This window comes from Hypanus sabinus, chromosome 21 (assembly GCF_030144855.1).
Source record: "Hypanus sabinus isolate sHypSab1 chromosome 21, sHypSab1.hap1, whole genome shotgun sequence".
Lineage (NCBI taxonomy): Eukaryota > Metazoa > Chordata > Chondrichthyes > Myliobatiformes > Dasyatidae > Hypanus > Hypanus sabinus.
The window spans coordinates 57,755,731-57,770,374 of NC_082726.1; the positions used below are offsets into that span (position 1 = coordinate 57,755,731).

Here is a 14,644-nt window from a genome sequence, read left to right on the forward strand (position 1 = left end):
AAATAACTGAATATCGAATGAAAATCAAAAATAACTGAAAATGAAACTCAGAAATGACTACAAATGGTGGAAATCTAATACCAAAGCACAAGTGCTGAAAATTCGCAGGTCTGCTGTATCTGGGTCAAGTTCAAGCTTAATATTGTCATCGGCTTGTACGCGGTGGTACATATCCCTTGAAAATCAGCTCTTGTGCAGTAGCAGCACAATTAGTTCAGCTGATTTTCAGGTTTAAAGTTTAAAACATGTTTTTAAAACTTGTCAGTGTTTCAGGTTAGATTCTGTCAGAACAGAGTTCTGATCAAAGATCGCCAACCGGAGACATTGACAGGTATTTAATGGAGGGAATCAGCAATTCTAGCCGCACCTATGGAAGGGAATAAACCACTGGCATTTCATAGAAAAAACATAGAAACGTGGAAAACCTACAGCACAATACAGGCCCTTTGGCCCACAATGCTGTGCCAAACATGTACTTACTTTAGAAATTACCTAGGATTGCCCATAATCCTTTCAGGCTGCAGTCTTCCCCCTTCCTCTTCAGTCCCGATGAAGGGTCTCGATCCGAAACATCAACTCCTAATTCCCCTCTACAGATGCTAGCTGACCTGCTGGGTTCCTCCAGCACTCAAGATTTCCAGCATCTGCAGAATCATCATTGTTTGTTGTTTCTGGATAAGTGAGTTATTCTTTTTGTGTTTTCATCAGATCAAAAATCTCATGAGTCGAGCTGAATATCTGAAGGAGCAGTTGAAGGTAATTCCAACTGTCCGTTAATATAGAGTCGGGGCAGTGTGCTGGTTACGGGCATCATCAGCGGTGTGTTACGGAGGGCAGGTGGTCATAGTTGGTGCTGTTACATCCTCGGTGACCTTCTGTGCAGGACATTTGCTGAGAAAGTGTTCACTGGACTGGTTGAGACAAGGGTTGTAGTGTGTAGAATGTCTAGCATAGAGCAATACTGTGCAGAAACAGGCTCTTCAGCCTGCAATGACTGTACCAGCATTGTTGCCAATTTAAGCTAAACATTAAAGATTAGCTTTATACTTCTAAACAGGCAAATATACATGACTACTGGCGTACAAGTTGCACAAGCAGATATACGTAATCAGGAGCACAAGGTATTTTTAATCACAGAACAGACAAGTGGCTAAATCATATGAGTGTATGCTCCTCTTTCTGGCCATCTGCACTCAGTGCTGCATCCTGACTGTGAAAGACTATCTAAGCTTAGGACATTGGGTTACAAAAGTTCATTGGGTTACAGAGTTCAAATAGAAAAATGCAAGTTGGCTACTTAGTCTGTTAACCCTTTAGCTGACTCTCCTTCCACACCTTCCGCCCCCCCACCCCCGTGATGAGCCAGAACTACACTTGATTCACAGTCATGAGAGATTCTACAGATGCTGAAAATCCTGAGCAGCAGGCATACAAAATACCAGCAGCTCACAATTTACAATTTAGTCTATTTTTCCCTTTTCTGTCCCTCTCTTTCTGTTTCCTACTTTATCATCTTAATTATTTCCTTCTCTCGCTCTGTGATCAATTCCAGCTTGTGAAATGTTTTCTGTGGTTTTTTTTCCCACTGGGGTGTGCTTGTGCCTGAGTAAGCTCTCTTTTTCTTTTGTTTCAGATGCGGGAGAATCAGAAAGAAGCAGCGTCCATGGACCAGGATCTCTTTTCGGAGACGGTCAAGAGCAGTGAGTATACAAGGTGTTCTTCACTCCCTCCCAGCACCACTTCCTCGGCTGAATTCACCTGGACCCTGTGGTCCTGGGCTAGAGCAAAATGAACTGGAGAAATGAGGCACATTCCTTATTAGTGGAGCTTTGTACTGGGAGACCAAATTCAGATTTTATTTAACATATGTACACCAAAACTTGCAGTGAAATGCATTGTTTGTGTTAACAACCACGCAACCTAGGGATGTGCTGGGGGCAGTCCGCAAATGTCGCTACGCTTTCCAACGCCAACGTTGCGTGCCCACAATGCTCGTCAAAACAACACAGAACACAACAAGCAGTGAAAGAACAACAGAAAAAGCCTCTCTCCTCCCTCCCTCCCACCCACGCCAGGACATGCTGGCAGCCTCCAGTCTCCAGCCTTGGCCATCTGGAATTCCAGTCAACTTTCAGGCTCCATGGCCCAAGGCGTAGTGTGGGGCAGAGGGGGCCTTTCTTCCCTGACCTTGCGCAGAGAGAGTTGGAAGGATGATTTGGTTGAAGTGGTCAGTAGCGAGGAGATGGGGAAATTAAAGGCAGAGTCTCCACAAAGGAAAGCTGAACATAGAATCCTATAGCACAATACTGGCCCTTTGGCACACAATGTTGTACTGACCTTTTAGCCTACTCGAAGACCTATATAGTAGTCCATTTTTCTATAATTCATATACCTTCCTAAAAGTTTCTGAGGAGTCCCCAATGTATCTGCCTGTGCAACCACTTCAGCAGCATATTCCACACACCCACTACTCCCTGTCTCAAAAAAAAAGCTACCATACCCCTGACATGCCCCAGACACCTTAAAAATATGCCCCCTCATATCAGCCGTTTCTGCTGTCCACTTGATCTATGTCCTTTATCATCTTGTACACCTCTGCTGAAGTCCAGGACACTTCAGTACCATCCTGGGTGGATGGACAATTATCCTCTCCGCCACTAAACCCGCTTCAGCCATCCCGTGATCACGAGCTGCTGTGTATAGAATTTCACCGTATGATGTTATAAAAGTTTTGTACGCTGGTAATTTGTACTTGGTGTATTTTCATATGTGGAAGGCTAATGGAGAGGGAAGGGTTAGATTGATCTTGAAATTGGTTGAAGGGACGGTGCAATATCGCGGGCCACAGGGCCTACTGTGCTTCACTGTTCTGTGATCTGTGTGTCTTCTAGACGGATCATCCCATGCATGGGTAAATTGAGATAGTTTGTTCATTCATTGTGTGCCGTGTTTTACAACATAGGTGATCATGGTCTTTCCATGACCATGATTGTTCTCAGCAAATTTTTCTACAGGGCAGTATCTTTAGGAGACGGGTGACCCCAACCAGTATTTGTATACATCGGGCTGTCTGCCTGAGGTCAAGTGGTCACATAGCCAGGACGTGAGGTACACTGGCTGCTCGTATGACCATCCACTACCTGCTCCCGTGGCTTCACGACCCTGATCTGGGGAGTGGGGTTCTACACTTTGCCCTAGGGTGACCTGAAGGCTGGCGGAGGGAAGGGGCCCCTTACGCCTCCTTTGGTAGAGACTTATCTCTACCCCACGTTTAATTGAGCGAGTACAAAGAGGAAAGTAACTGCTGCCTCTCGTGTTACAGTTACAGAGAAAATGCAGACAGACCCTTGAAGTTAAGGGCCATGACCAAGTAATCTGAGAGATCAATACTCATCATTATCGTGTAGGAGGTCTGCTCAAGTGTTTCTTAACGGTGGGATTGAAGCTGTTCTTGAGCCTGGTGGGGCATATTTTCAAGATTTTGTATCTTCTGCTAACTACCCAACTACACCCATGTGACCAATTAACTTACTAACGTGTATGTCTTTGGAATGTGGGAGGAAACCAGAGCACCTGGTGGAAACCCACGTCTTCACAGGTAAAACTCCTTACAGACAGCGGCGGGAATTGAACCTGGGTTGCTGGTTCTGTAATACCATTACACTAACCGCTATGCTACCGTGCTGCTTTATTCAGAGTCTTTAAGTCAGCGTTCTTGGTATTAAGTTCAGAGCTTTGAATGTAGCCAGCACCTTGCCGGTGATGTGCCGTGGTCACGTATATGCCTTCGAGGAGAGGTCACATTTCTCTGACCGGTAGCCGGTTATTAGGTTTCACCGCTCTTGAGCGGAAAGGATCACTGACGATGGGACCCGACCGCAGGCAGACAGGGCAGAACATCAGCTTGTATCATCGGAAATCACTGCTGCAAAATGTAATATGAGTTATTTATGATCATAGTTATCTCCACTGAGGCAAATTCCATGTTTAATTAAAATTGCCAGAGCGCACTTTGACAGGAAACCAAGTGTGCTGATTAACCCTTATTAACCCCAATTCCTTATCCCTCGTCTCACATTTAACTTTCTTCTCAGTCTCTTCCCCTGAGCATGCAGAACACACACAATGTCTCACACATTCACACCCTCTTCTACTCCTCACTCACATTTCCCCCTGCCTTCTCTACCTCCTCCTCTCCCTCGCCCCCAGGTATAGTGAAAATCGTGCTTGCAGCAGCCTCACAGGCTCAAGGGTACAGACAACACACAGAATATAAACAGTACCATATAGCGAAATGAAAGAGCATGTTTGCTGAGTGTTCGCTGAATGTTTGATTGTTTTTTTTTGTCCACCCTCTGCTAAATTGAGCTGACCAGGAACTTGGCCTTGCCCACCTCAGGAACGTCAGTCCTGAGGCAGGGTCACAATCCGAAACTTAAGACCATAAAATGTAGGAGTAGAATTAGTCCATTTAGCCCATCAAGCCTGCTCTGCCATTTCATCATGGCTGATTTAATTTTCTTCTCAGCCCCAATCTCCTTCCTTCCTACCCCACCCCGCCTCCCATATCCCTTCATGCCCTGACATTCAAACCTCTGCCATAAATATACTCAATTCCACAGATTCACCACTCACTGCCTAAAGAAATTTCTCCTCATTTCCAGTCTAAAAGGATGCCCCTCTATTATAAGACTTTGTCCTCTGGTCTTAGTCTCTCCGATCATAGGAAACATCCTCTCCACGTCCACTCTGTCAAGGTCTTTCACCATTCAGTAGGTTTCAATCAGGTCCTCAACCATCCCTCTTTCTCCTCAGATGCTGCCTGACCCACTGAGTTCCCCCAGCAGTTTGTTCGTTATTAACCCCTTTCGTGTCTCCCCAAGCGCACCCACAGCCAAAACTGGGTAGCTGGCCACTGGCCATGGAGTGACCCCACAGCTTGACACACAGAATTATCGCAGACAATATCACTAACACATGCAAATCTGAGATGCTGAAAATCTTGAACAACACACACACAATGCTGGAGGGACACATCCAGGGGAAAGATAAAACAGTTGATATTTCAAGCCAAGACCCTTCATCAGGACTGGAAAGGAATGGGGCAGAGGCCAGAATAAGGTGGTGTGGGGGAAAGAGTGCAAGTTTTCGTTGTAATTGCCTGTGATAGAGATCTCATAAATACTTTTTTTTAAAAATTGCGACCTGTCAATTCTAAACTGCCTTTTGTGTGTGGCAGAATGGTTGAGAGGGGTTGTGGGCTGGGGAGAAGGGGGAGGAGCTAATAGGGCATACCCACCATGTATGAACTTTGACCTTGCCTCACCCTATACTTGGCTGGTCACAAAACACTGAGGCTTTAAGTCCAGGACTGAAGACAGTGGTCCCTACCCCCCACACCCCTCCCCCCAGCGCAATGGATGCAGGGGTTGCAGGGCAGTCATTCTCCACTTATTAAATAGAGACGCCATTTATCTTGCTTCAATTTAATTGCTAGAATTAAATTGAAGATGTATTTCCTGGAGTGTAGGACAATGAGGGGAGATCTCTTAGAGGTATACAATAGCTTGAGGGGTACAGAGGGTGAATGTACACAGGTGTTTTCCCTTACGATTGGGTGAGACTAGAACTAGAGGTCATAGGTTGTCTGTTTATCGATCAGTCCATCTAGTCACCGCATGTACATCAAAACGTACAGTGCATCATTGGCATTAACAAGCAGCAGAATCTGAGGTTGGCACAATCTGTTTCAGCAACCGCAAGTGTTGCCAAGTATTCTGGCACCAACTCCCACCGGGGCAGTGGTGAGAGCCTCGAAACAAGGGGACTAAGACGATTGGCCGGTCAGATCCGTCTGCCCCTGCAAAAAGGAGCAAAGGGGACTTTACTCCCCATCTCTGACAATTTACCTCACAAGCCCAGATTTCAAGAGGTTGGCCCCAGGAACTTACTTTCACCCCTCGCCTTGTCTGGCTCCTGTTCCGACAACACTCAGGATCGTTGTCCTCGTTTTCTTGCTCACCAGACAGGCCACCTCAGCCAGTCAGTCACCTGCCAGTGAAACAGGCCATTTGGCCCAACTGGTCCATGCTAACCAAGACGTCCATGAAGGCCACAAGGACCGTGGGCATTATAACATAGAACAGTATTGTACAGGCCCTTCAGCCCACCATTTAACCTACTCAAAGAGCAATCTAACCCTTCTCTCTCACATATCCCTCCATTTTTCTGTCATCCATGTGCCTATCTGAAAGTTTCTTAAATAGCAGTCATTGAGCAGCCTCCCTGACAGTGTCTTTCATGCACCCACCACTTTAAAAAAATCTGACATCCTTGTACTTTCCTCCAATCACCTTCAAACTGTATTATAAACCCATTGTATGCACAATCTATGTGCCATTTTTTTTATTGGGGAAACTTTTCCAAATACCGTAATTCTCCTGCAAGTCTGAGTTACAAATGAATTAATTTGTATTTTAATTCTGTGTTTCAGGTTGTTTGCTCCAGTAACTACACATCAGAAAGTCTCAGTGCTGATATCTCACAACTTCTCTCAAACGTAACTGGGGGTAACTCCCACATAACTTCACTGTAAGGTGGTACAAACCATCCCTGTGTGTTAGCTGACCCTTGAGTGAAGCAGTGACCAGTACCGTAAATCAAACTAGTACAAGTTTAATTTTAAAGCTTACGTGCTTCAAAAGAAAGATCATTCTTATTAGAAAGTTTAATTTTTCATAGAGGTAATATATTTACCAAATAACTGCTCAGGGGGAGCAGTATTATTTAAGCTTAGCCTAAGTTAGGCTTTTAATTTTAGGAGTGTTCTCCTTAGTCCTGTGTTTTTTTTCCTCACCTGAAGGTCTGACCAGTCACTTTGATTTAACAGTTTTTCTTCAAGGGGCAGTCGGGCCAGTTGCACTAATGGGAGGTGACCACTGACCTCCAGCCCCAACGGGTTAAAGAAAGGCAAAATCAAATCAGTTGCTAACACTGTGCTCTTCACAGCCTCTGCTTATTCCCTGAGGCTGGGCAAACATTACAGAAGCTGTCCCACGGCTTGTGGAGAAGTCATTGTGGAAGCCAGTTTGTAGAATCTTCTCTGAGGGTCCTTTGCAGGGAGGGATCAGCTTCTTCACTGTGAATAGGAGTAGACTATTCAGCCCTTCAATCCTATCCCAGTGAGGTTATTAGTTAAAGTCTTCCACTAAGATTCTAGATTGCTTATTGTCATTCTTTACTATACGAGTGTTCAGAACAGAATGATTGTTACTCCGGATTTGATGCAGCAATTTAAAAAAAAACTAAGCATTAAGAGTGTGGCGCGTGGCTAAGGCGCTGGACTAGTGATCGTGTCGTGTCCTTGAGCAAGGCACTTAACCACGCATTGTTCCAGTCCCCCCAGCTGAAAATGGGTACCGGCAGAATGCTGGGCGTTAACCTCGTGAAAGACTGGTGATCTATCCGGGGCGGGGGATTCTCGTACTCTCAGTCATTTCACGTCACGGAAACCGGCATAAGCACCGGCCTGATGAACCTATAAGGTTCAGGACAGACTTTAACTTTATTTTAAGCATTAAGAACATAATAAAAAAAATAAAACCACAATCAATATTAAAGCAATCCTATGGAACACACTGTGCAAGTAACTATTGAGTGTGGCCATATATACATAGACTGATTGTCCGTATGTAAAGTGATGCTAGGTGATGTGGATGTAGTGGTGGTGAGAGTTGTGTTGTGGGTTAGTGGGTAGAGGTGTTGATCAACCTGACAGCTGGGGGGGAAGTAACTGTTTTTGAGTCTGGTGGTCCCGGCATGGATACTATATAGCTGCATCCAAACAGTTGGACAAATAGCCCATGAATTACGTCATTACTAGATTCGCAATAGATCTCAGTACATTGTGGACATGAACTATGAATTTCTCAAGTTTCATCATCAAAGAGTTCTTTTGCAATGATGGGTGTGACATAGGAGTTGGAAGAGGGCATGAAGTTGTAGCTCCCTTCCTCACGGTGGCAGCCTGTCTCCTTCATCTCTCCCAGCCCAGTTATTCCATTGTTCCATTTCCTTTGCATTTCAGTCTTAAAAGAAGACCAGGACAGGAATAGTTAATCTGTCCCGGGCTGTGTGAAACTGTTGCTTATCACTAAACGGTCTGAATTACTGAGATAAAGAGATATAAAGCAGTTAACAAGAGATAAAGATAAATTTGATTTTAATTTGTCACATGTACATGGAAACATTCAATGTAATGCATCATTTGCTCAAACCAAATCAGCGAGGATTGTGATGGGCAGCCTGCAAGTGTCTCCATGCTTCTGGCACCAACACAATATGCCCATAGTTCCGTAACCCTGACTTGTACACCTTTGGGATGTGAGCAGATACCAGAGCACCTGGACGAAACTTATGCAGTCATGGGGTGAATGTACAAGCTCCACACAAACAGCACTGTTGATTGAGATTGAACCCAGGTCTTCTGGAGTTGTGCAGCAGCCAGTCGACTAGTTGAGCCACAGTGCCTCCTGTGACTGATCAGTGCTACAATTAACTTGGAGCTCTGTGTCTTCCCTCTCTGGCGACAGCCCAGTCAAGCTGGGGCCAGGGTGGCATTTTAGCTTTGGCAAGGGAGGGGCTCCAGTGCTGCTTCTCAACTGGAAATGCATTAACTCAAGGAACTGAATCAGGGGTTCAGTGTCCAAGTAATTTTGTTTACTAGGTTAATGAGCCACAAGACATAGGAGCAGAATTAGACCATTCAGCCCATTGAATCTGTACCACCATTCCATCAACTGATTTATTATCCCTCTCAACCCCATTCTCCTGCTTTCTCCTTGTATCCTTTGACTCCCTTCCTAATCAAGATCTTGTCAACCTTGATTTCACATACCTCCAAAGACCGTAAGACTTCAGAGCATAATTAGGCCATTCAGCTCATCTAGTCTGTTCCACGATTCATGGCTGATTTATTATCCCTGTCAATCCCATTCTCCCCATAACCTTTGATGCCCCAACTAATCAAGAACCTATCTACCTCTGCTTTAAATATACCCAACGTCTTGGTTCCACAGCTGTCTGTGACAATGAATTCCACAGATTCACCATTTTCTAGCTAAAGAAATTCCTCCTCATTTCTGTTGTAAAGGGACATCCTAATCTGAGGTTGCGTCCTCTGCGTAGATCTGGTCTCCACAGCTGTCAGGGTAGAACATAGTTCCCCTTTCAGGATGAGCTGCACACTTTATTTAATAAATTACTCCTTTGCTCATTTCTTTGACAACTTTCATATTTTATGAGGATTTATTTAATGACTGATGAACCACTTCACTGTTTAATGTTTCTGTCGCTGATTCTACTTGTCTTGTTAACGTCACTTAATGGATGATGTAAGTTATGATGGTCTCAATAAAATAAAGTTTAAACTCTGTGCTTGGAAGTATGTGCAATGGTCTGTCAGATCTTCAAAATTATATACATGTGAACAAAAGATTGAGAGTTCAAGTGTATGTATCGCAAACAGAGCAACACACACAAAATGCTGGAGGGACTCAGCAGGTCTGGCAGCATCTACGGAAAGGTTATAAGCAGTCAACATTTCGGGCTGTGACCCTTCATCAGGACTGAGAAGAAAGAGGGAAGATGCCAGAATTAAAAGGTGGGAGGAGAGGAAAGGGGCTCGCTGGAGGGTGATAGATGAAGCCAAGTGGTTGGGAAAGGTAAATAAAGAATCTGATGGGAGAGGAGAGTGGACAATTGAAACATACAGTGACGTGTCTTTTGGGTTAACTAAGGATGTGCAGGAGGCTCAGCAGAACACAAGAAGCAACAACAACAAAACAATCCCACATACACAGTCCTCCAACTCCACTCAATTTTTTTTTTATTGAGAGGAAATGTGCAGTGGCTTGTAAAATTATATAGAGATGTATAAAATCATGAAGGACGTAGATAGGGTGAATGGACACAGACTTTTCCCAGGGAAAGGGAATGGTGAGAAGGGACAGATGTAATGGGAAACTGGCGGATAACTTTTTCACCCAGTATATGGAATGAGCTGCCAGAAGTGGCTGAGGCAGGTACATTAACAACATTGGACAGGTAGACAAATAGGAAAGGGGCCAAACGCAGGTTCATGGGATTGACTTTGTTGGGCATCTTGGTTAGTATAGACTAGCTGGGCCAAGGGGCCTGTTTTCCTGCTGTATGACTCTGAAACCTCCCTATATACTGAAAGGTCTGGACACAGAGAGGGTGTTTCCATTAGAAAGACAATCCAGTATCCAAGGCCACAGCCTTGGAATAAAAGAGATGGAGAGGTAATTCCTCAGAGGGTGGTGAATCTGTGGAATTCATTGCAACAGAGGGCTGTTAACGCAGTGATTGATAGGGTCTTGATTGGTTAGAGGACTAAGGATTATGTGTTCCTCCATGAGGACCACAACCTTGTAGAGTTTGGAGGCCTGTGTACCTCAATGACCCAGAGAGCTATGTTGGTTGGAGTCAGGGCTTTATGCTTTGGCTCTTGGTAGCGTCACCCATGCCAAACAGGTCAAAGGGCAGAGGACAGACTAAGAGTGGTTCACCAGTCATCCAGGTTCGAGGGTTCAGCTCGGGGCTAACAACCCTGACTGGTGAGACCAAATTGTTAAGGAAACAATGACATTTGAGTGTGAGGGTATTCCTATGTCTCTACCCAGCACTTGTATGACAAACAGTAGTGAAAACCAAGAAGAAGTTACTGACATGAAGACCTGAACACCACCAGAGATGGAGGACCTTCATTACTGCCCTGGACACCTGTGGTATAATCAACAGTAAGATACGAGAAGGATGCAGGAGGAGGAGATTGAGAAGTAATCAGCCATGATTGAATGGGAGAGCACACTCAATTGGCTGAATGGCCTAATGGGCTATGCTAGGAATGAGTTGAGGATTTAGGGGAGTCCTGTGCAAATATGAGATGCCAGCAAATTTTAAACTGGGCACTGTGATCATAGAAAAAGAGCGTGACACCCAAAGTTAGTATGTTTGATGCAGAGGTGGAAGATGAGGTATTATTCCTGATTTGGTCCTTCTAATAGCACAAGAGACAACAGATAGGTCTGAATGTGATGAAGTATTAAGGTTGCGGGTGATAGGAAGATTGGTGCGACATGGGTCCCCCACAAAGTGATCACCCAATCATTTGGCACACTGGCCTTCAAAAGTCAGGCCATTGAGTATACCAGTTGGAGCATTAAATTGCAGGTGCACAAGATGTTAGTCGGTCTGCATTTGAAATATTGTGCTCAGTTTTGGTTGCCCTTCTAGTGCAATCGAGGACAAGGATTACAGATGGGTTCTGTTGGAACAGGAGCCAGTGAAGGTGAAATGAGATCCTGGGGACAACCCTTTGGAATTTGGGTTTAAATATTCTATTTGAAGTGCAGATATCAGAAACGGAATAAATCCCCTTGACTCTTCTCTCCAGGAGCAGATAGACTTTGGACTGAGGCTTCCTTCAAAAGATAAATGACAACACTTCCCTCGCTGTCACTCTGGAATGCCAGTTGAGCTCACAAACACATGGTGGGGAGGGGAGCACAGAATCGCATCATGGTTGTTTATCCACTCTGAGGTGATTCCCCAAAGCCGAAATGGGTTGGAAGTCTCCCACTCTCATATTCCAGGCCCCACATATCTGGTGGTACCACAGTGCTTTATTCCTCCTTGAAATTTTCTTGTTTAATAAACTTGTCACCCTCAAAACTGCTGCCCTTTTCCCCAGTTCGCACTACTGCTGTATACACAACAGCTTGGTGTTTGCTGGCCTGCTCCAGAGTTTGATTAAGCTAAAGGCACAAGAGGTTCTGCAGATGCCGGAAAGAGTGCAAAGGAGATTTACGAGCATGTTGCTGGGACTTGGGGGTCTCAGTCATGGAGAAAGTTAGGACTATATTTATTGAAGTGACCTTATAGAAGTGTGTAAAATTTTGAGGGGCATAGATAGGGTGAACGTCACAATTTTTTTCCCCCAAGGTTGGTGAATCAAGAACTAGATTAAGAACTAGAACTAGATTACTAGAACTAGATTGGATTAAGGTGAGATGTAGTGGTTAGCATAATCCTTAAAGCACTAGCAACTCGGGTTCCATTCCTGGCAGTGTCTGTAAGCGTTTCCTCCGGGTGCTCTGGTTTCCACCCACATTCCAAAGATGTACAGGTTAGGGTTAGTAAGTTGTGAACTTGTTATAGTGGCACCAGATGCAAGGCAACACTTGTGGGCTGCCCTCGTCACGTACTTGGACTGTGATGGTCGCTGACGCAAACGATGCGTTTCACTCTGTTTTGATGTACATGTGACAAATAAAACTAATCTTTTTAAGCTAAGGCTCAATTTTAAAATCCATACTCCAGTTTTTAGATCCCTCAGCACTCTATTTCTTCTAATTTCTCTGTCTTTCCGAGATCTTGCACTCCTCCAACTGTGACCTCACAGTAATGCCCAGATTTAAGAGCAAAATAAAAGTCATGTATTGTTGGAGTTCAACTTGGTCCCAGAGCAGAAACGTTAGTTTTTTTTTCCTGTATCCACAGAGGCTGCTTGACCCTCTGAATGTTCCAGCATTTTCTCGTTTTATTCCACAGTTCTCTTCAGAACTTTGCAGTTGCTCCAAGCCAATCAAGCAAATAATACTTTTGGAGGTGTTTCTTGTAAAGTATTTCAGATACCTCTTTGAGAATGGGACTTGGAGGTAAAAGTGATTCTCCTGGTCTTGACACGAGGGCATACAGGGGCAAGAAATATCAACCAGTTGAGTAGTGTTGGAGCAACAACCTTGCACTCAACATTAGTGAGACCAAAAAGCTGATTGTGGAGAGAGCCGTTTCAAGTTCCTGGGTGTCAATATCTCTGAGGATCTAACTTGGACCCAACACGTCAATACAGCTACAAAGCAGGCACAACAGCGGGTATATTTCATTCGGAGTTTGAGGAAGTTTGATAGGTCACCTAAAACACTCTTAAATTTCCACAGATGCACCGTGGACAGCACTCTTACAGGCTGCATCACCATCTGGTATGGTGGGGCAATTGCACAGGATCCAAGTACGGAGCAGAGAGTTTTAAACTCAATCGCCTCCATCACAACAAGAGAAAGCCTGCAGATGCTGGAAATCCAAGCAACACACACAATACGCTGTTCCTCCAGCATTTTGTATGTGTTGCTTAGTCAGCTCCATCATGGGCACTAGTCTCTGTAGTGTCCAGGACACCTTCAAGGAGTGATATCAAAAAGGTGCCATCCATCATTAAGGGCGCCCATCACCCAGGTCGTGCCTTGTTCTCATTGTTACCATCAGGTAAGAGATACAGAAACCTGAAGGCACACACTCAATGATTCAGGAACAGCTTCTTCCCCTCTGCCATCCGAACACTGAACACTACCTCACTGCTTTTTAAAGTTTCCATGTTTGCACTACTTATTAAATTTAACTATTTAACGTATGCATATACTTACTATTTTTCTATTATGTATTTATTGAGCTGCTGCTGCTGCAGAGACAACAAATTTCACAACATATGCTGGTGAAATTAAACCTTATTCAGATTCTGGTTCTTCTGAATGAAACCACGCTGCCCATTTGGTGACCTGCCAGATCCCATGAGGTGCTCTAAACCAACTTTATTTGTTTGATAATACTGTGAATTAACTTGCTCTGCTCAAGATGCAATACAAGTGAAAGCTATTGTTTTGCCTACAGCTAAGCTATTTGAGTGGTGATTGGACTCTATTTAAATGCAAGTTTTGTTTCCAATGCATAAAGGAAAACTATTCCTAAATGCTTGTCCTGTTTCTGTTGATGGATAATAATCAGCCATGTCTGCTTTACAATGGTTATGTAAATTCATGCTAATATCTTCTCTGTTTTAGTGTTCTGGATCTCATGGGATAATTTCTCTTTGTATTTCAAGCGTGTGGAATCTTTTCCCCCAACTTTTGGGAATACTGAACACAGAAAATGTATTTTTAAATATATTTTGAAAGCTATGCATTTTAAAATTCTGTCTTTGGTGCGCAGTTTAATTTGCATAGAAACAATTAAATGGGTTTCAGATTGTTTGTCTGTTTTGAAAACTGCCTGGTGTGGTACTGGTTTATTCTGCAGCTACTAATCCTACAAATGTGTTGGGTAAAAATGTAGGAGCCCTGAACTGAACTGTGACTTGTAAAGATCATCTGCTGAACAGTTGGTGGAGTGGACAGCGTATTGACTGGCTGCATCACAGCCTGGTTGTGAGAACAGCAATGTCTTTGAATGGAAAATCCAACAAAAGTGGATTTGACCCAGGATATTAAGGGTAACACCCTCCCAACCACTGAGCATATCTACATGAAACACTGTTGCAGGAAAGCAGCATCCATCTTCAGAGATCCCCACCACCCAGGCCATGCTCTCTTCTCACTGCTGCCGTCAGCGAGATACAAGAGTCTCAGGACTCACACCACCTGGTGCAAGAATAGTTATTAACCCACAGCCATCAGGTTCTTGAACAAAACTACACCCACCTGCCCATCCATTGAGATGTTCCCACAACCAAAGATCTACTTTTAAGTACTCTCTATTTCATTATCTCATGTTCTCATGATTTATTGCT

The 14,644-nt window shown here is 44.2% G+C and overlaps 1 protein-coding gene across 3 annotated transcripts in view; it reads left to right on the forward strand.

The window, feature by feature from the left end:
* The window catches only part of ulk3 (unc-51 like kinase 3), a 48,899-nt gene extending 39,466 nt beyond the window's left edge, over positions 1 to 9,433 (forward strand). For 2 of the 3 annotated variants that reach the window (XM_059946637.1, XM_059946640.1), the window contains 2 exons: positions 1,634 to 1,700; positions 6,494 to 9,433. In XM_059946637.1, the coding sequence (XP_059802620.1) occupies positions 1,634 to 1,700; positions 6,494 to 6,563 (137 nt within the window). In that variant the 3' untranslated portion in view covers positions 6,564 to 9,433. Of the gene's footprint in view, positions 1 to 708; positions 757 to 1,633; positions 1,701 to 6,493 lie in introns of all 3 variants that reach the window. The other variant, XM_059946635.1, reaches the window with a different exon arrangement.
* Positions 9,434 to 14,644: the final 5,211 nt, after the last annotated feature.